Source organism: Aethalodelphis obliquidens, unplaced genomic scaffold, assembly GCF_003676395.1.
Source record: "Aethalodelphis obliquidens isolate GAN/ISIS:26980383/991018 unplaced genomic scaffold, ASM367639v1 scaffold48, whole genome shotgun sequence".
Lineage (NCBI taxonomy): Eukaryota > Metazoa > Chordata > Mammalia > Artiodactyla > Delphinidae > Aethalodelphis > Aethalodelphis obliquidens.
The window spans coordinates 13,851,047-13,873,585 of NW_020837992.1; the positions used below are offsets into that span (position 1 = coordinate 13,851,047).

Genomic DNA, 22,539 nt, shown 5'->3' on the forward strand with positions numbered 1-22,539 from the left:
AATCAGGAATATTTTTGCTGAATTTTAAGAATTAAGAATCATGTGGACATACAGGTATAGGAGGAACAAGTCATCTTCAAGGTACAAAAGATCAAACTAGTCTTAGAAACTTTGCCAAGGTGATAATGAACAAGAAGGGTATGGAATAGTATTTTCAAATTTCTGAAGCAAAGAACATATGTTGCAGGCATTTTATAACCATTCAGATTGTTCTTTAAGTATAAGGCAAGAGCCAGCCTAACCCAGAAGTACCAGAAAAATAACAGTACTGATGACACTATTTTAAAATAACTAAACAAAAATAACTTACATGAGAACAAAGTTCAGGCAACCAAGAGATGAATCAAAATAAAAACTCAAGAATGGAGAAGCCAAAGAAAAATGGTGTGTGTTGATTCCATTTAAGTAGAATTCTAACACTAGCAACTGTGGGAATTATAGTTCCAGACCAGAATACAAATGTTATAAACCTTTTAAAATCTTTGTCAAACATTAAAAATTTTCTTTCTGATGAATATAAATGTACAGAGAAATTTTTTAAATAGCTGAAACTATTATTTAGTATACCATAATTCAAAATATTAGAGACTTTGAAATTTAAAATGTTATTTCTTTGCAAAAACTTCACTAAGTTAGAATAGTGCTTGCCTTGCTTGTCTTCTTCTCATTGTATAACTCAAGATGTGGACCATACATCTCTGCTATACCTTGTATAGAAGGTATAAAAATTTCAATATTTGGATCAGCTTCAAAAATTTTATCCTTTGCCCTCTGTGTCATGAAATATCTCTGGGAATTCCTTTAATGGGGAGTTTTCTGCAGGCAATATTTCCTCTGCAATGTCTTTATCCTTTTATGTCACAACCAGTTTTTTCATCTATGTGGATAATTTGGCCTTCACTAAATTCCTCTGGCTGCATATCTAGGTACTGTTTGAATGGCAGCAGTATCAACATTCCATGGTCAGCTGTTTCTTCTATAACCCCTTTTATGTTCAATTTGAATTTCACTTACAGTGTTATCACTTTTCATTTCTTTGTGAACTTTCATCCTCATTGGTTAATTTCCTCTTTTGATTATTTATTTTTATAAATTGTCAAACTGTCATGTAGGATTATCACTAGGTGAAAGGCACATAACTTCATGCTTGCTGTCTGTGAACTAAACAATAGATACACAGTGATCAGTCACTAATTCCACTTTGAAGGGAGTTGTGTGATTGATCACTGATTATTTACATAGTGATCTGTGGATTGAAGAACAAGCATCAAAGTTTGCATTCTGTGCAATTACTTAATAATACAGTGGTACCTGAGATTTGAACTATGTTTTTGAGAGTTTATTTAAGTAAATTGTGGATCTCAATTTTTAAGTGTATAGTGAAAACATGCAAAGTGAAAACTGCCTATAATAATATAATTGATAAAAATCCTGAGTTGAATTGGGGAAAGGTATGAGTATATTAATCCTATTATTCTTGTCAAGTAGTCAGTAAATATTGTCTAAAGTTGAAATATGTAAATACAGTGATTCTAGCTTCTAAATGTTTCTCATAGTCACATTTTATTAATTTTAGAAGAATCTTTTAGGGACACTCCCCTGGTGAAGAAAATACAAACTTCAGCAGGTTTTTCTTATTTCCCTCCTTTTCTGTTAAGACCCTCAACCAGTAGGTGGAGATATTCTAGTCCAGTTTCATTGAAGCAACTACCCAACTTAAAGAACCTACTTCACTGGCTTATGGCCATGCATGCAGGGCCAACAGCATCAAATCTCATACCCTTTGGCCATTAACGTATTTCCCACTAAGGCCTGTCTTTTTATTCCTAATGCCCATGTTGTGGTCAGTGCAGCTTCACCTTCTACACTCAGCTATTCAGTTTTAGTACTTGAACATTTCTTTCCTCATTCTCAAGCTCAGCTATGTATTAAAAAGAATTTTAAAAATTTATACAACATTTCACTGTGTGTAGTAGACAGGAGGGAGGATTCTTGCATGTGCTTCATTATCACCTAGACTAGAAATACTGTGTCATGGTCATTCATTAAAAAAATCTATTCAATAGTATGCCAGACTATAAAGTGCCTATTAGTTGAATCACTGTTGTACATCTGAAACTGACATAATTCTGTACATCAACCTATTTCAATAAAAAAGCACCTATTAAGAAATATTAAGAAATATGTGAGACCTATGTGAGGAAACTGAATTCATAAAAGAAGATCTGAATTAATACATTGATGTAATATTCCTAGATTGGAAGATTTAATTGGTAAAGATATCAATTCTCCCCAATTTAAGCTCTTCCAATTAAACTCTCAGTGGAATTTTAAGGAAATTTTAAAGTTATCCAGAAGAGTAAACTTGAAAAAGTCATTAAGAAAATTTAGAAGGAAATAATTGAGGGGAGTGAACTGCTTAACCAAGTAGCAAGGCATGTTGCAAAGATAGAATGATTAAGATAATGGTTTTGAAGCAGGAAGTAGGTTTGTGGAACAAAGTAGAGGCTACACAACTGTATGTTTGTGTAGATACTTTTGAACTAATAAGCTGTATTTCAAGCAATTAAGGAAAGGATGAATATTTTAAAAGGTGATATGTAAGAAATTGGCTATTTGGGGTAACAAATACCATTACATCCCTATTTCACATCATAAACAAGATTAGATTCCAGGTGGAGTAAATATCTAGACATAATAAAAATAAAATTATAAGAGTACTGTTTTCAGAGACTCAAGATAGCCTTCTTAACCATACCTGAAATTTAGAAACTATGAAGAAAGAGACTAATAGATATAACTACATATATAAAGCTTAAAGTAAAAAGTACCATAAACAAAGTTAAAAGCCAAATGAAAGACGGGAGAAAAATGCTTACTGTGTATAACAATGTATAAGGAGTCTCTTGGCTAATAAGACAACCAATAGAAAATGAACAAAGGGTATAAACAGACATTTCAAAAAAAGAAATAGCAATGGCTAATACAAAAAGATATTTATCCTCAATAATGAAACTTGAGATACCATTTTTTATCCATGCTATTGGCAAAATGTAAACTATTGATCATCTCCTATGTTAGAGTATTGTAGGGGTGTAAATCGGTGTCTTCAGTTTGATAGTAGCTATCAAAAATTAAATATCCATACCTTCGACCCATTGGGTCTGGCTTTAGGGATTTAATCCATAGAAATACAAGCATATGTACAAAAGACATGGGCATATAGCTGTTTATTGAAGCATTTTTTATACAGTGAAAAATTGAGTTCAACCTGCACATTCATCAATAGAGGAATAAATAAATTTTAGCATATTCATTCTTTGGAATAGAATATGAGGAGCAAGTACTATGAAGTAAGTGTATGGGCTCTGGAGTCAGGTTGCCAGGTTCGAATTCTGGATCCATCATTTACTAGTTGCATAACATAGGCTTACTTAACTTTTCTGGGCCTCAGTTTTCTCATCTATAAAATGGAAATAATTGAATCTGTTTCAGAGGGTTGCGTGATAAATAAAGTATATAGAACAGTGCTTAGAACATAAGTACTCAATAATACTAACTAATATTAAATTATCACTTTGCAGTTATTAAAAAGAATAAAATACATCTGTAAAATTCCAGCATGGAAAACCCCATAGTGATTTAAGTAAACAAATTTTAGGACAGTGTATGCATATGGCATGAGTACCTATTTGTAAATGGAATTTTTCAATGATATATGTGCATGTATTTCAGTGTGTGTGGATAAATCTGGAAGGATAAATGCCAATTGTAACAGTAATTATCTCTGGGGAGTGAGATTGGGTGGAGGGGAAACGGATTGTCAGATTTTCAAAGAAATATTTTCCTGTATTTTTTTTCCAAGCATGTATTGTATTTATAGCTAAAAAGTTTTTTTTTTCTTTTAAGGTTCCATACACTGTAAGGATAGTAGAATTTTTGATTAACTTTTATTTTACTTAAAAAAAAAAAAACCTGTGAAAAGTTGTGTTCTCTAAATGATGGGTGCTTTCTCTTGTTTTCCTTAGTGACTCACTGAGATTTTCCTTGCAGGAACATGCGTACCCAGCTGATGAACTCATGCCTTTGACCTGCAGAGGTCGAGTTAGAGGCCAAGAACCAAGTCGGGGTGATGTTGATGATGCCTTGGGAAAGTGAGTATTAACAAAGGGATGGCATGGCATCTGAGAGTTCCCAAGTCTTAAGACATCTCAGAGGCAGTGTACAGTTGTGTATCTGGGGATTGGTTAAATTTCAAAGACTGCTTTAAGTATTACATTAAGTTCCTTTATTCCTTTCTGTTATCTTTTGTAAAATATTAATCAGTTTACCTCCTAGATCAGTGAAAAGTTGAGTAGTTTGTTAAGATGGATGTAACTTTTAGAATGTATATAAAGTCATTGATGTGTTATAAGATGTTGATGCTTTAGTATTTTTATTTGCTTTTAAAAGAGCTAATGAATATTTCTGTTCATTTTGAAAGATATGTAGTTATGCTGAACATAAATGTGATGTTAAGGCTTTTCAGGTTCTTTCAGTGTTTTACAAGTTACATGGTACTGTAGATGCATGGAAGTACTAGTTAATGGAAGCTTCCAGTCAGTAGGATGTAGATATGTCTGCTTATACATTCATGGATAAGATATTCAGAATTCTAATGTATATCTTACTATACTTGTTTCTTAGATTTTCCCTGACACTGATTGATTCTTTGGACACTCTTGTGGTAGGTTTGATTCTTCTTGAATTATTTTATATATTTCTTAATATGTGCACTCAAGTATTACGAATATAATCGTTACACAGTAAGTCTGAAATAGAAGCCTTCAGAATTTAAGATGATTTGATATTTGCTTCTAAATAAATCTTTCACACTCTTGAATTGATAACGTCATGTGAATGTCAAGTGAATTATGTAGAATCATGGAGATACTCAAATAATTTATAGGTATTGTCAGTTTATGTGATGGCCCCTTAATCAGGAAAGTTGTTTCCCTTTGGACAAGGAGGTTGATGATATTGGAAGAAAGTAATTCTAGAAAATGCCCTTGATATTCTTGTTCCAGAAAGACGTGCCACAATCATACTAAAATTGTTAAATTAGAATTTTTATGTGTTATGTTCATTAAAAATTAAATTTTTTATCAGAAGTGATTTTTAGCACCAAGTGATCACTACTTGGCACTCCTTTTAAACCACATGGGATACAAAATCATTTAAATTAATTCTAGTTGGGGACAGTTTGTGATGGCAGAGGGGAATGATTGAATTCCAGATGTCATGATTTCTAAAGGTAGTATCTTTCTGGTTCTTCACTCTCAGATCATTTATGGTATAAAAATTAGGCTTGTTTCAGGATTTTCCTTAAGGCATAGTTCTCAACTTTGAGTTAATGTCTGAAGTATTGATTAATATTTTTTTAAAAGGACAAAAAACCTTTGTGGTGGCAGAAATTTTTCAGAACCTGGCTTTTCTTCCCAGTATTGATTCTACATTCTTCTTTCACTGGGTGATTCTTTTTTCTTTTTCTTTTTTAACCAGAGACTGTCAACTATATCAGCACCTTGGAAATATTACCTGTGAAGTTTTAAAAAATATACTTCTCTCCCAAGTTACTCTGATTTAATTTTCCTGGAGTGGGACTGGGCATTATTATTTATTCCTCTAAAGCTTCTTCTTGCTTATAAAATTCAGCCATGGTTGAGAAGACCTTTTTTGTTGAGAAGACTGTGGTTGTTTAGACCTTTCTAGCTGTATCAGGGTTTTGAAAGTTGTGACTTCATTTTTCAGAGATTAAAGGAATGTGTGAACCATGTTATAATGGCTATGAGAATGAGAGAGAATATTGTGTACCTTATTTTTGGTTTAGTGGTCTTATTTTTGGTATAGTGTTCTGCTGTAATAGAAGAGAAAAAGATAAACAAGTATCCCAGGAGGCACAAATTACCACCCTGGGAGAAACTAAGTGGTGTTATTTATTTATAAGTATAGCTGGATGGTGCACATCAGCTCGATCTTGATATGGTAGGGTGAGCGAGGAGCAGTAGCTGTGTATTAGGAAAGACCATAGGTGGACTTAAGTTTGTTTCTCATTCTGTCATCTTGGCTTTATCCTTATATACAGTAGGTTCTCCATCATCTCTCTGTAAGCTCTCATTGATTTTTATGAACATGGACCTCAGATATTCTCTGTGTTTTTAAAATTTTTATCAGAAATGAAGGAGAAAATGTGGTTCTAGGCTGCCTAACTTTCCTATATTTAGAAACCTATTGGTCTCTAATAGAGCAGCCATTATTATAAAGGTTCTATTCTGCTTTGAAGTTATACCACTTCGACATTGGTTCTCAAAATATGATTCCAGCACCACCAGCATCAGCATCACTTGGCAGCTAGTTAGAAATGCAAATTGTAGGGCCTCATCCCAGACATTGAATCAGAAAGTCTGGGAGTACGGCCCAGCAGTCTGTTTTTTTAACAAGCTTCCAGATGATTCTAACGTATGCCAAACTTTGAGAACCACTGTGTAATAATGCAGTGCTTTTTAAACTTCAGTGTACTACAAGTCATCTGGGGATCTTGCTAAAATAAAATGCAGATTGTGATCCAGTAGACTGAAGATGGGGCCCAAGGACATGTGTTTCTAGTAAGTTGCCACTTGGTGGTGCTGTTGCTGCTGGTCCGTGGACCACACTTTCAGTAATGTTTGGTGTAACTTGAGTTCTAACTCCTCGTAGCCGGGAGTACCAAGAAGTGATCACCTAATATTGATATGTGACCTTGGCCAAATTATTTAGCTTCTCTGGGCCCCTGTTTTCACTTCAGAAGGGCCTAGATTAGATATCTAAGATATCTATCAATAGATACCTAATTAAACAGAAATAGTAGAAGAAATTAAAGTAGTTTGGAAGTTGTTTCCTACGTTTAGAAGGAAAGTTATCTTGTACATTTTATCAATACAACTATTAATATTTCTAATTTACTTTGTGATCTTTTTTTTTAGATGTTGGGTATAGGATTTTATTAATTAATTAATTTTTGCTGTGTTGGGTCTTCGTTTCTGTGCAAGGGCTTTCTCTAGTTGTGGCAAGCGGGGGCCACTCTTCATCACGGTGCGCGGGCCTCTCACTATCGTGGCCTCTCTTGTTGCGGAGCACAGTCTCCAGACGTGCAGGCTCAGTAGTTGTGGCTCACGGGCCTAGTTGCTCCGCGACATGTGGGATCCTCCCAGACCAGGGCCTGAACCCGTGTCCCCTGCATTAGCAGGCAGATTCTCAACCACTGCGCCACCAGGGAAGCCCCTGTGATCATTTTTTGGTTTGTGGTTTGTTTATTTGAAAATCTTAGAGGACATATCACTTGGGACAGGATGCAACCTTATTGTTTTTATTTTGGTCATACCATAATATGTAAAGTAGAACTTCTCTTGTCATAGTTTGATCTTTCAGTTTAAACTCTTGTTCATAATTCTAGCCATCTAGTTTCTATTGATTGTAATGAAGTCAAGTACTAAAACTTTAAATTTACCACTAAATTCAACATGGCCATGAAATCTACAGAAAGAAAGATATTGAACAAATTAAAGATAATGGGGGAAGGGAAGAGACCTGAATTTGTTCTTTGTTATCAGCTAGGTGCTTAAGAAACTCATCAACTAATGGAGATGTTAGAATGAATTTTTAGCTAATTATGGACAAAGAACTCTCTTTCCATTTTTATTCTCCTTTGAAACAAATAGCGTTGGTGCTATTCTTGGGAACAGTTCTCGGGAGATAGACTTTGGAAGAATAAAATGAACAAAATGATACTAAGAAGGGGTGTGTGTGTAAGGAGTGAGTAGAACAGTTGTGTTTCCTTCTAGAAGTGATAGAGGGCTATGCGCATCTGCATTTGTGGGTGCAGAATTTACACGGACTTTGAGATTAAGAAGGGAAAGCACTCAATTTAAAATCAGGTTTTGTATTATATTTTACTCAAGGCTTACCCTAAATTTTACTTGAATTTTAGTCAGATGCTCTTATGGAATGCTTAATACTTAAATTAGAATTTTTAGTGAAGTATCAAATCAAGTGAGAAAGCACTATAAAATATTATCAAACAAAAAGATTAAACAGTCAAGTAAAGGGAAACCACTTTTAATGGACCTGGGATCTAAGTAACATCTACTTGTGCAGCCTTAATTTAGACTGAAAAATTAAAGCAACCTGTGTAATGACAGTGACCACCCCCCCCCGCACCCCACCTTCATGGAGCTCATTGCAAGCATTCAGAGTTCTTAACTTAGGATTGTAGACCCTCATGGTAATAATGGTAATAATAGTAATGATATCAAGCACTTAACTAAGTCAGGTGCTCTACTAAAAGTACTTTACATACCTTACCTCATTTAGGAAAACAAACCTATGAGAGTAGGTGTTCCCTCTTTTTGTAGATGAAGGAATAGGCTCAGAGATAGAAGTAAGAACCACAATTCAAATCAGGGCTTGGTCTTGACCCCAACATTGCACTGCCTCCTTAGTTAGGGGCTGCGGCATCCATGGGGTGAAGACGGCAAGTGGTGTATGATTTAGGATCAGTTGAAGGATGTGCTTTCTTCTGAGACTAAGCAACTTTTTAAATGATGTTTGGTGAATAGGGCGGTTTTTGTTTTCTTTTGTTTTGACTTGGAAGCCAAATCCCAGTAGAGCTCACCTCTTGTAGCTCTAAGTCATGGGTCATACACACCAGCTGACAGTTCAGATGATGATTGTTTTAAAGTCCTAGTGATATTTCAGTGTGTCTAAAAAAAGAAGTGTGTCTAAATAAAGATTCCTTGCAATATAAATAAGCATTTAATTTTTTTTCAGTTTTCGATAGTATCACATTTTTATAATAGGTTTAAGAGAAAAGTTTTTTGTATGTGTTACTTTTTAGAGTCTTAAGGTATTAACTTGCTATTAGCAGCTCATTTTGAGGATATTTCTCTATGTCTTGGTCGAAAAGGACTTTGTTTTCAATATTTTCTTCTCCTAGGTATTAAATAAAACTAAAGAATTTGAAGATGCGGTGAGAAAAGTTTTGAGAGATGTTAATTTAGATAATGATGTAGTTGTATCAGTCTTTGAAACAAACATCAGAGTTCTTGGGTAAGTATGTGAGACACTAAAGCTCTAATTTTAATAACAGAAAAGCCAAGGGTACACTCTTTATTTCTTGATGGTAATAAAGCAAGAAATTTCTTATGTTTAAAAGATAAAAGTTGGGGTATTATAAAACACAGAGGCTGTGGGATGACCCTGCATTATATGAGGCACAGAGAGCAACAGGCTTTGGGAATAGTTGTAGACTCAAATCAAAGGCAATCTTTGTTTGTTGTTAAAAAATGACTGACTATAGGTCGAATATTTGAGTATTAGCTACGTCGCAGGTTTTTTGCCAGATTATCTAGTTTACTAACCTTAAGCAGCACCTCTTCAAGCCAAATGAAACTGAATTTATAGGATTACCTTTGAACTAAACAGTTTGAAATATTCTTGGAACACAGGAATTACAGGATTTATTAATTCACGTTTCAACATGTAGTTTTATATTTAATGGTTACTTTTGTGTTATTGTAACTCATTTCCTTTTTCAGACAAAGTGAATCTATTCTTCAGTTAAATTTAAGAAATAGCTTTGTAGTTTTTCACAGAGTGTATTAGTCTATTACATTTAATACAGAGTGGGGAGTTGTTTTTTTTTTTAATGTTATGCTAAGAGTCAGAGATTTCATGATACTATAATTAAATTTAAAATTTCTTAAAATCAAATCTGTTAAATTTGTTAAGATAAATGATTTCTAGGATGTTTTTTATTTTAAGAAAATTTAAGGTATTTAAGAATGCCAAACACTTTACAACAGATAAAACATCTGATTTTTTTTTTTTTTTTTTTTTTTTTTAATACTGGCTATGTGATATGGTTTGCCACAAAATGAGTAGCCAGAGTTAGGGGAAAAGTTAAGTTCTTCTGTGATCTTTGCTTATGTACTCTAAATTGTTGATAATAAGATACCCACATCTTTTTAGGTGATGATGTTTAAGTATCTGTACAATGTGGCTAATGTTTCACCTCTGTGATTTTAGGGGTCTTTTGGGTGGACACTCATTGGCCATCATGCTGAAAGAAAAAGGCGAGTACATGCAGTGGTACAATGATGAACTTCTCCAAATGGCAAAGCAATTGGGTTACAAACTTTTACCAGCTTTCAATACTACCAGTGGCCTTCCTTATCCAAGAGTAAGTAGTTCTGAAAAATATAGCAGTCTTTGTATCCTTCTTCACTATTGTAAAAAAATCAATTTTTGTGATGCAGCCATTGTTCCTCACCTGCTTGAGGCTGGAAAAAAAATTCTTCAAGCTATATAAGAAATTTATATTGACATTTCAGTTAGTTTGCATTTGAATGGTGTGAGAATTTAGATTAGTTAAAGCCTTTTATGTGTCATTGCATAACACAATAGATTATTCTGCAGAAGGAAGAAACAGATGCCAGACTGGAATTTGGGCACAGAATTATTTGTGCAGGAGATACGGTGGAAGCGTAAGAGTAGGTGTTAACTCTCCAGAGGAGAGGGTATAAAGAGAATATAGAACAGAGAGGAATGAGGAGGAAGTAGAGCAGCGAAAAGGAGATTGTTCGGAGACTGAGGAGGAGAACCACAAAGTAGTGTAAGGTATTATAAATTCCTAAAAAGAGAGTTTCAAAAGGAGATGTTCCAGCAAACATTAGGAGAATTAGGTGCAAACAGAGCCTTGAAGGATATAATGTGGCAGAATAAAGGGGGAAGAAGGATTCAAAGTAGGTGGAATCTCATTTTGAGATTTCCTCTATGTTGGTAGTTAAAGAGAGTTGGCAGCAGAGTCAGTTGAGGGAGTTTTGTTGTTTTCTCCCTAAGAAAATTGTATATTTAAGGCAGAGGGAAAGAAGCCATTGAGATGGAAAGAACGCTCTCCTGGTATATTTCATTCTTTATTAACACTACTACTCTTTCCCTCTTATCCAGGCCAGACACCTCAGCCATTACCAAGCTCTATTAATTTTTTTCTCTTCTTACTGCTGCTATGCTTGTTGAAACTAATATAATTTTATTCCTAAGCTATTATAAATACCTATTTTACTCTTTTCTCTCTGGTTTTTGCTTCAGAGACTTAAAAACTTAATCTTACTAAAACATAACTTTTATCAAATTACACTACTCTCAGAATTTTACTGACTCTGCCTGTTGCACTGAATGTCCTTTAGCTTTCAGGTTTCTTTATGGTTTGACAATAGACTTTCTTTCTGAAGTTCTTTCATACCCCATACTCCAATGAAATGAATGTCCCATTTCAGCCAGAATAATCTATTTGTGTTCCCCAAAGCACCTAGGGATTTTTTGTTTTTGTTTTTGTTTTCATTTCCATGCCTTTTGGCTTGCTGGAGTAACTTCTCTACCAATATAAATAAGACTCATTTCCTCCATCAAGAAATCTCTGACTGGAGATCCAGCATGATATAGCGTGCTTTTCAAACGGGGAGGTCACAGCTCATTCGTTTACCCATTGATTTAGTGGATCGTGACCAACACCATTTTTTATTTTTTTTAAGAAACAGACTAGTATTAAATTTCTTATTTAAATTTCTAGTTTGTGATATTTTTAAACAGCTCTTCTTTGAATATCCTTATATACATCTTTTTAACTTATTTCTCCCTTAGGATAAATTACTAGAAGAGGAAATAACAAGTCATAAAACAGGGAGAGCTTTTTAAGGCTTTGTGTACTTACTGATCAGTTGCTCTCCAGAAAGGTTCTACTTTTATACTTCCTGTGTTGTGTAAAAGTGCATGTGTCGTACTGCTGCCCACACTGTATATTATCATTCTTTTGCGAATTTAAGGAGGAAAAAAATGGAAACATGTTCTAATTTGAAATTTCTTTGCTTGTGTGGTTTAAAATTTGAAATTTCTTTGCTTATTAGTGTGGTTTAAACTTGTTAATCTTTTTGTTTTCTTAGCATATTAAAATTGAAAGCAAAGTTATTTTAAACCATCTGATGTTTATTTAATTAAATTTACTTTTAGTAAATATATTTAGTTTTTGTTATAAATGGAGGCACTGAATTTTGAAGAATCTGGCATGTCTTCACTTTTGCCATAACACGAGAAGCAGACAAGAAATTGAAACAGAAGCTACTAAAGCTACTAAGAGAAAATAATACAAAGAAAATTGTATTATTTTCTTATCCTCTGAAGTATCAAGAAAATTTTTTTTTTATGAAACTCAATTTATCTATTTTTATTTTTTTTAACATCTTTATTGGGGTATAATTGCTTTACAATGGTGTGTTATTTTCTGCTTTATAACAAAGTGAATCAGTTATACATATACATATTTTCCCATATCTCTTCTCTCTTGCATCTTCCTCCCTCCCACCTTCCCTATCCCACCCCTCCATGTGGTCACAAAGCACCGAGCTGATATCCCTGTGCTATGCGGCTGCTTCCCACTAGCTATCTACCTTACATTTGGTAGTGTATATATGTCCATGCCACTCTCTCACTTTGTCACAGCTCACCCTTCCCACTCCCTATATCCTCAAGTCCGTTCTCCAGTAGGTCTGTGTCTTTATTCCTGTCCTACCCCTAGGTTCTTCATGACATTTTTTTTTCTTAAATTCCATATATATGTGTTAGCATATGGTATTTGTCTTTCTCTTTCTGACTTACTTCACTCTGTATGACAGACTCTAGGTCTATCCACCTCACTACAAATAGCTCAATTTCGTTTCTTTTTATGGCTGAGTAATATTCCAATGTATATATGTGCCACATCTTCTTTATCCATTCATCCGATGATGGACACTTAGGTTGTTTCCATCTCCGGGCTATTGTAAATAGAGCTGCAATGAACATTTTCGTACCTGACTCTTTTTGAATTATCGTTTTCTCAGGGTATATGCCCAGTAGTGGGATTGCTGGGTCATATGGTAGTTCTATTTGTAGTTTTTTAAGGAACCTCCATACTGTTCTCCATAGTGGCTGTACCAATTCACATTCCCACCAGCAGTGCAGGAGTGTTCCCTTTTCTCCACACCCTCTCCAGCATTTATTGTTTCTAGATTTTTTGATGATGGCCATTCTGACTGGTGTGAGATGATATCTCATTGTAGTTTTGATTTGTATTTCCCTAATGATTAATGATGTTGAGCATTCTTTCATGTGTTTGTTGGCAATCTGTATATCTTCTTTGGAGAAATGTCTATTTAGGTCTTCTGCCCATTTTTGGATTGGGTTGTTTGTTTTTTTGTTATTGAGCTGCTTGTAAATTTTGGAAATTAATCCTTTGTCAGTTGCTTCATTTGCAAATATTTTCTCCCATTCTGAGGGTTGTCTTTTGGTCTTGTTTATGGTTTCCTTTGCTGTGCAAAAGCTTTGAAGTTTCATTAGGTCCCATTTGTTTATTTTTGTTTTTATTTCCATTTCTCTAGGAGGTGGGTCAAAAAGGATCTTGCTGTGATGTATGTCATAGAGTGTTCTGCCTGTGTTTTCCTGTAAGAGTTTGATAGTGTCTGGCCTTACATTTAGGTCTTTAATCCATTTTGAGCTTATTTTTGTGTATGGTGTTAGGTAGTGATCTAATCTCATACTTATACATGTACCTGTCCAGTTTTCCCAGCACCACTTATTAAAGAGGCTGTCCTTTCTCCACTGTACGTTCCTGCCTCCTTTATCAAAGATAAGGTGACCATATGTGCGTGGGTTTATCTCTGGGCTTTCTATCCTGTTCCATTGATCTATCTTTCTGTTTTTGTGCCAGTACCATACTGTCTTGATTACTGTAGCTTTATAGTATACTATGAAGTCGGGGAGCCTGATTCCTCCAGCTCCGTTTTTCGTTCTCAAGATTGCTTTGGCTATTCGGGGTCTTTTGTGTTTCCATACAAATTGTGAAATATTTTGTTTTAGTTCTGTGAAAAATGCCAGTGGTAGTTTGATAGGGATTGCATTGAATCTGTAGATTGCTTTGGGTAGTAGAGTCATTTTCACAATGTTGATTCTTCTCAAGAAAATTTTAAAGATTACTTTCTTAGAAGAGGACTACAGGTAGAATATAACTGCCTTCCCATCCTTTCTTAAACACGCTTAGGAAATACTTCTTTTGCTCATGAAAATTTGTACAATCAACCTCTTGGATATGAATACATAATTGATAGCATTTGCATTAATGGGTTTAACTCAGAAGTGTTTGCTGGATAGAAATGCTACTGTAATTGTCAATAGTCATTTTTAAAACTCACATAAAACCTTAAAGCTAGTTTCTGGTCAGGTTGGTTTTGGTTAATCCAGGTTTATATGGTGGTATTATTTGGCCGGCTGAAAAAGTTTTCTTTGTGTTATTTGTTAGTCTATCAGCAAGGTAATATACTCTATATTTCAAAATTATTTAAACCTGTAAATAAAATTTTAATCTCCTTTTAAATATATACTATAACTTAATTAGGTTTTTCTCTGTGAAAGACTATTTAATATAGTACTGCTTTTTCACAAATTCTGAATTAAACCTAATTTCTTTTAGGACTGGTATGGTTTCTATTCTGGTACTAACTAGTTCAAACTGTCCAGAGAACAGGATTGTAATAGAAGGTATTTCCTCTGTGTAATTATTATAATGATATTGAATTTTGATATCATTGAGGAAGGAGCTAAGTGAAAACTTATTTATCCCATGAATATTATGTGCTTAGAATGTACTTTCCTAGATGTTAATTGGGTCACAGTGATCATCAGATAAAATTTCAGTGTTCAGTTATTTTATCAGTTATTTTCATGACTTGATTAAAAGTCTTGTTTGAAAAATGGTTTCTTATCCAGAAGTCATTATCTCTTGATAATTGCTAATGATAATCTTCTGATTTTATTTAGATTAATTTAAAGTTTGGTATCAGAAAACCAGAAGCTCGGACAGGAACTGAAACAGATACCTGTACAGCTTGTGCAGGTACCTTGATCCTTGAGTTTGCTGCTTTAAGTCGATTCACGGGAGCAACGATATTTGAGGTTTGCTTTTCATAGTCTTTGATTTCCTGGGTATTGGGCATAACTAACTTTATAGCTTTTCTTCATTGATCAAGTATTAAGATAATGAACTGGATGATTTCTGTTATTTTAGTGAACTTTTTGTCTAAATTCCAGCACATAGTTTTTAATTTTGAAAAACATAGAAGTTATATTAAGTACAACTTTGCTTTTTGTTCACGAACTATAAAGTAAATTTTTAGATTTATTCTTACAAAATGTTTTAGCCATATTACCTATATGAAATTTGATATCACAAATGTCTTACATGAAATACTATCTGTGTTTTATTGTTATATTTCTAGATGGTCTATTTCATTTCTGAAAACTTCACTTATCTTCTAAAACATAGTGAAATTTTCGCACTTAAGTCTCATTGAGTTTGTTTTTTGCACTTAAGTCTCATCTGTAAGTTTGTTTACTCCAAGGGGAAATATTATTCATCATCCAAAGACTTAATGTCCCCCAAATAGTTTGTTGTGGACTAGCTATGTCTTGCAGTTTTTATTTTAGCTAATTGTTTAACCATGTCATTGGAGTGCAATAGTAACAGCCAATTTTTAAAACATTTAACTTAGAAGAATTTTTTTTTTTCTTTTTTTTTTTGTGGTACGTGGGCCTTTCACTGTTCTGGCCTCTCCCGTTGCGGAGCACAGGCTCAGGACGCGCAGGCTCAGCAGCCATGGCTCACGGGCCCCGCCGCTCCGCGGCATGTGGGATCTTCCCGGACCGGGGCACAAACCCGTGTCCCCTGCATCGGCAGGCGGACTCTCAACCACTGCACCACCAGGGAAGGCCTAGAAGAATTTTTTTAAATTCAGCAAATGGTACACATAGAACAATCAGAAATAGGGACTATATACTAGCATTAGAGACCTTGGATCTGAGTGTAAATAAAGCAAGTTAAATGGTCTTTGTGTGGTTGTATGTTCAAAGTATCTTAAGGACAAGTTTATCTTGTTTGGTTTAATTTTTGTTCTATAACTTGCTGTGATATTTTCCCTTCATTTACAAAAATGTCATTTTTGCATACTTTCTAATTTAATTTGATCTACAGACTCTGAGATACTGATGCATCTACACGTGAGGAAAGTGAGGTTCAAAGATATTTGACTAAAGGGTGAATGAGTGGAACCAGAATTAGAATCCATGCCTTTCTGAATTCAAAGCCCAACCTTTTTTCACTGGGTTATTTTATATTTTAAAACTGTGATTTTTCTTTAACTTCTTGAATGTACAGTGATTTATTATGAGAGAAGCAACCTAATGCAGTTGACAGAGACTCAAGCTAATACAGGGCTGGTAAACTACAGTCTGAGGTGAAATCCAGCCACTGCCTGTTTTTGTAAATAAAGTTTTATTGGAACACAGCCACACTCATTGATTTATTTTTGTCTATGGCTGTATTTATGCTACAGTGGCAGAGTTGAGTAATTGTGACAGTGACTGAATGGCCCATAATGCCTGAAGTATTTACTGTCTGGCCCCTGTCAGAAAAAAGTTTGTTGACTTTTTGGTCTAATATATTGCTATATAAAGAGATCTGAATTCTCATATTAGTTGTCCTATTATTCGGTTTTAAACTTTTGTTAAATCTTTGATTTCACTGGGCCTCTTTCCTTAGCTATAAGATAGGAATAGGGAAATGTAATCTTTATGAAACTTTCCAGCTTTGAAATTATACCATTAAGTAAAGTTGCAATCTGCCTTTGTTTAAAAAATTCAGCATAAATAGTCAAGAATTAAGACTATTTTACATCCTATTCTTCAATCTGCAGAGTGACAAATTGGTTTAATGATTTCTTTTATAGAAGTACTTCTGCAATGCTGAGTAGATTCATGCTCTGAAATTAATTTTAACTTAGAAACTCTTTTGTACATGTTCTTTGCTTTTGTTTTGTAACATCTTTTCATCCAAAGCCAAGAATTTGACCAGAAATAATTTTAATTTAGTGTCTAAGTGACAAAAATAAATGAAAAAAGAAGAGAAAAATATTATTATAAGGTTATAATTTTGGTATTGTCAAATGAATACTAGTTGATTTACTTACTCTTCACTAATGAAGTTGCTGGCTGTTTAAAATGTAGGATTTGAAATGTCTATTCTGTTTCAAAGATGGCATACCAACTTTGAAATTCTCTTCCAGTTTTGTAAATTAGAGTATCTAAGGAGATTTTTACTTTGCATTTGAAAGATAGAAATTGAGTCTGCCTGCTGATGCAGGGGATGTGGGTTCGTGCCCCGGTCTGGGAGGACCCCGCATGCCGCGGAGCGGCTGGGCCCGTCAGCCATGGCTGCTGGGCCTGCGCACCGCAAAAAAAAAAAATAAAAGATAGAAATTATTTTAATAAGTTAATTTAATTATGCCAGTTCTTTTTACTTTAATAATACATGTGTGTGAATGCAGACCTGTACTACAAGAGTAGATGAACGAGGATGGTCTCAAAGTGAGACCATTGGCACTAAATAGCATTTTTAGAGTCATTCTTTTTAACTAAACTCAATTGGCTGAAAGAGCCAGTAGTTTTGACTTGCAAGGAAATTTAATGTATGTTATAAGTATCTTTGGAATTTTTCTTAATCCTTGAAATATACTATGGGCCTTTGATTTTTGTTTCTTTGTTTCCTGTTTGCCAAAGATATGCAGTTCTTCAAGTATACTTTTCTTTTTTTATTATAGGAATATGCAAGAAAAGCTCTTGATTTTCTCTGGGAGAAAAGACAGCGAAGTAGTAATTTAGTGGGCGTGACTATAAATATTCATACTGGAGATTGGGTACGAAAAGGTATGTAAGTTGGGCTTTTCAAATTAAGCCTTGTCATCCTCAAAATGGTTGGGAAATAAAGGATTTTTATTTGTTAAAATAGTCTTTATGACAGTATAAAGCATAGTTTCTCAACAAGATTGCTAGAATTTTAACCAGTGTAGCCAAATTTTCTTCCTTGGTGCCAAATAATAATAGCACACTTAATCTAGATGGCTAAGTGTACTATTTCATGCCTTATAGCATTATAGATGAAACAATAGAACTAATTTCTTTGAAGATTAGAGGATCAGAATACCTCAGCCATCTCATATCAAGGTGTAATTAAGTGGAAATCTGTATTTAATAATGTTATCACCAACGCTTATGTTTTTTCTTCCTACCTCCAGAAGTAGTATATAGTATGGTAGCTAAGAGCATAGACCCTGGATTCATATTGTTGGAATTGAAGCCATGTGATCTTGGGCAAGTTATTTAACCTCTGTGTGCCTCTGTATCTGTAAAATGAGGATAATAGTACTTACTTCATAGAGTTATTATGATTTTTGTTTTGTTTTTTTATATAATCTTTATTGGAGTATAGTTGATTTACAATGTTGTGTTAGTTTCTGCTATACATCAAAGTGAATCAGTTAGAATTATGATTAAATGAGTTAATGTAAAGAACTTATAACAGTGCCTGGCATATGCTACACTTACTATGAAGTAAGTGCTCACGATGTTAGTTCCTTTGATTAAGAATTTCACTTTTGGACATCTAGCCTGAGGAAACAATATAAAAGGTCGAAAATCATTTGTTCCCAAAGATGTTAATCACATAAAATTATTTGTAGTAGTGGAAAACTTGGAAACAGTCTAAGTGATCACCAGTAAAGAATAACATCAGTGTTTGAGAATTATTTCGCATCAGTGTTGAAACAGTAAGTTTTTAAATTGAATTGGATCAGGGGACAAAGCATATAACAATGTTTTATGAACAAACAGGATGTAAGATCATATAAAAAATATTTTATCTTTATAAGACACTCCTATAAAACAGGCATAGACAAATGGAAATATACTAGACTATTCCTAATGAGATTTGATTGTCTAATTTACACATTTCTCTGTTTTCCTAAAGGCTTATGTTATATATAAAATAAATAACTGCATATATTTAAATGAATGAAAATGATATAAATATTAATTTGAACATATTAAAATAAAATTATTGCCTCTATTCACTAATAGAGGCAATATTGTCTAAAATTTTTCAAAGTGTTATCTAAATGGTCCCTTCCTGAAACTGATCTGAATCCTGGCTTCAGAATTTTATAATTTCTTTTGTTAATTCTTATTTCACTCTCCTCATTGGCCCATGCATGGCCTGTTTTATTTAGTCATTTTTAATAATGTAGTGACCACCCACAGATGGACCATCCATTATAAAAGCAACTAACTTGATAACATACTACTTCTGCATATGGTCCTTGACTCTCCATACCTCTGTAATCTCATACCTCTGTCTCTAACTGAAATAACCATCATTCTGATATTGTATTGATCATTCCCTTGCTTTCCTTTTAGTACAGTTTTATTGCATCTATATGTATTCCTTAAAAATATATTTTTTGTTTTGTTTTTAACTTATAAAACGGCATGTCGTATGAGACATTTTGAGACTTTTCACTTAAAATTATATTGCTACAATTCTTGCACATTGTTGCATGTAGTTCTTTCTTTTTGACTGCTGCATAATATTTTATTGTGTGAATAAACCATTATTTATGAGCATTTAGATTGTTTCTACGATTTTACTCTTGTGAACCCTAGTGCCATGAATATTTTTGTTTCTTCTGTTATACATGTATAAAAGTTTCTTTTGTCTGTATATCTAGGAGTAGAATTTTTAGGTCATAGGATAAGTTAAAGTTCAACTTCAGGAGACATGTCAAATTGTTTTCTAAAGTTGTTTCACCACTTTACACTTTCACCTGCAACATAAAAGAGATCCTGTGGATCAGCATCCTCTCCCAACACTTTGCATTGTCATACTCAAAGATTTTGCCAATCAGATGGGTGTACAAATGATTTCCCATAGTGGTTAGATTTGTATTTCTTTGATCACCAATGATGTTGAACATTTCTTCGTATTTATTGGCTATATATGTTTCCTTTTTTTTTTTTTAATGTGGATGTTCTTATATATTGTCCATTTTCTATTGGGTTACTTGTGCTTTTAAAAAATATTATTGATATTATATGATACTTATGATCTATGTGATACCTATACCTTTGAAATTTATTAAGGTTATCTTTTTGCCCTAGAACATGGTCAGCTTTCACTTGTGCTTAAGAAAAAATATATATATTTTCTAATTTTTGGTTATAAAATTCTATATATGTCAGTTTGTTCAGTTAATAATGCTGTGCAGGTCCTTGCTGATTTTCTGTTTGCTTGACATATCAAGAATTAAAGAAGGTGGATAAAATTTCTGATAATGATTGTGGACCTATTAGTATCTCCTTTTAGTTGTATTTTTGCTTTATACATTGGGTGCATTCATTTAAAATTGCTGTCTCTTCTTAGTTGAACCTTTCGTCATTATGCAGTGACCATCTCTAATAATACTGTGTTAAAGTCTATTTTATATGTTGGTAGTGCAGCTACACTGGCTTTATTTTGCTTAATATTTGCCTGATAAGTCTTTTTCTGTCCTTTTACTTTCAATTTTTGCAGGGGCTCATGCCATAAGTGTAACTTCTGTAAAATTTATAGATTTTACAGATTTACTGACAAAAATCCATTTGTCAGTCTTTGTCTTTTAATTGGTAAATTTAGTCCATTCTTGTTTATTGGTATTTTAAATATATTTGGGTTTATTTATACTACCTTATTATTTCAGTGTGTCTCACCTTTTCTGTTTCCTTTTAATCCTTTTGTTTTTAATTGAAAGCTATATTTACCTTCTAGTGAGACATGAACTTTAGCATGCTCTCCCATCCTTTTGTTTCCTTCTGTTCAAACCCTCATCCTCTGTTATGTTGATATCATATAGATATTTAGTTCTTTTTGATTATGAATGTTTTCTTTTTTTTCTTTTGCTCTTAGTGCTGCCCCCTCCCTCTTTCTTTAAGATAATAAACTTTAACAAGGTGTTTTGTCACCTGTACTTTGTATATTTCTTGCAACATCTCTTAGATTTGCCTCTCTTCTTATATAAGTATTTATCCCAAACTGTTCTCAGTAGCTTTTAATAGCTTCTCAGGCCTTACATGTCTAACAATAATTTTATTATGCTTTCATATTTGAGAGACTGTTAGGCTGTAAATAATTTTCTGTTCAAGTTCTTTTCTTTCAAGTCTTTGAAAATATAACTGTATTGTTTTCTTACATCCTGTTAAAAAATCTGTTATTCTGATTTTTATGCCCTTATTTGTGATCTTTTTCTCTGGAAAATTAAGAATATCAGTGACAAAGAGAAATTTCTGAAAATGTCACAATAATTTTATGTGTAGAATTTTCTTTATCTCTCCTTTTGGTATTCTGTGGGCCCTTTCAATATATAATTGGTGTTTTTAATTGCTGAAAGTTGATCTTTTTTTAAAAGTTATTTTATCTCTTTCATTTTTATATACCTCTTTTTGCAATTCCTTTTATTACATGCAGTCTTATAGTTTGCTAATTTGTTCTATGTATCGCATCTATTATGGAATTTTGTTATATTTTTATTCCATAATTTCTTCTCAATTAATGATTTATTTTATTCTCCTTTTGTGTTGCTGATATCTTCCCTATCTCTTTAGTGTGTTTATTACACTAATTTTATTCTTTTTATTTATTTTATTTATTTATTTATTTTTACATCTTTATTGGAGTATAATTGCTTTACAATAGTGTGTTAGTTTCTGCTTTATAACAAAGTGAATCAGTTATACATATACATATGTTCCCATATCTCTTCCCTCTTGAATCTTCCTCCCTTCCACCCTCCCTATCCCACCCCTCTAGGTGGTCACAAAGCACCGAGCTGATCTCCCTGTGCTATGCGGCTGCTTCCCACTAGCTATCTATTTTACGTTTGGTAGTGTATATATGTCCATGCCACTCTCTCACTTTGTCACAGCTTATCCTTCTCCCTCCCCATATCCTCAACTCCACTCTCTAGTAGGTCTGTGTCTTTATTCCTGTCTTACCCCTACGTTCTTCATGACATTTTTTTTTCTTAAATTCCATATATGTGTCTTAGCATACGGTATTTGTCTTTCTCTTCCTGACTTATTTCACTCTGTACAACAGACTCTAGGTCCATCCACCTCATTACAAATAGCTCAATTTCGTTTCTTTTTATGGCTGAGTAATATTCCATTGTATATATATGCCACATCTTCTTTATCCATTCATCTGATGATGGACACATAGGTTGTTTCCATCTCTGGGCTATTGTAAATAGAGCTGCAATGAACATTCTGGTTACATGACTCTTTCTGAATTATGGTTTTCTCAGGGTATATGCCCAGTAGTGGGATTGCTGGGTCATATGGTAGTTCTATTTGTAATTTTTTAAGGAACCTCCATACTATTCTCCATAGTGGCTGTACCAATTCACATTCCCACCAGCAGTGCAGGAGTGTTCCCTTTTCTCCACACCCTCTCCAGCATTTATTGTTTCTAGATTTTTTGATGATGGCCATTCTGACTGGTATGAGATGATATCT

The 22,539-nt window shown here is 33.7% G+C and overlaps 1 protein-coding gene across 5 annotated transcripts in view; it reads left to right on the top strand.

Annotated features, from left to right (window-relative positions):
* The window catches only part of EDEM3 (ER degradation enhancing alpha-mannosidase like protein 3), a 97,501-nt gene that overhangs the window by 13,745 nt on the left and 61,217 nt on the right, over positions 1-22,539 (top strand). For all 5 annotated transcript variants that reach the window (XM_027083027.1, XM_027083032.1, XM_027083026.1 and 2 more), the window contains exons 3-8: positions 4,054-4,154; positions 4,687-4,726; positions 9,011-9,123; positions 10,102-10,255; positions 14,923-15,057; positions 17,757-17,862. In XM_027083027.1, the coding sequence (XP_026938828.1) occupies positions 4,054-4,154; positions 4,687-4,726; positions 9,011-9,123; positions 10,102-10,255; positions 14,923-15,057; positions 17,757-17,862 (649 nt within the window). The remainder of the gene's footprint in view (positions 1-4,053; positions 4,155-4,686; positions 4,727-9,010; positions 9,124-10,101; positions 10,256-14,922; positions 15,058-17,756; positions 17,863-22,539) is intronic.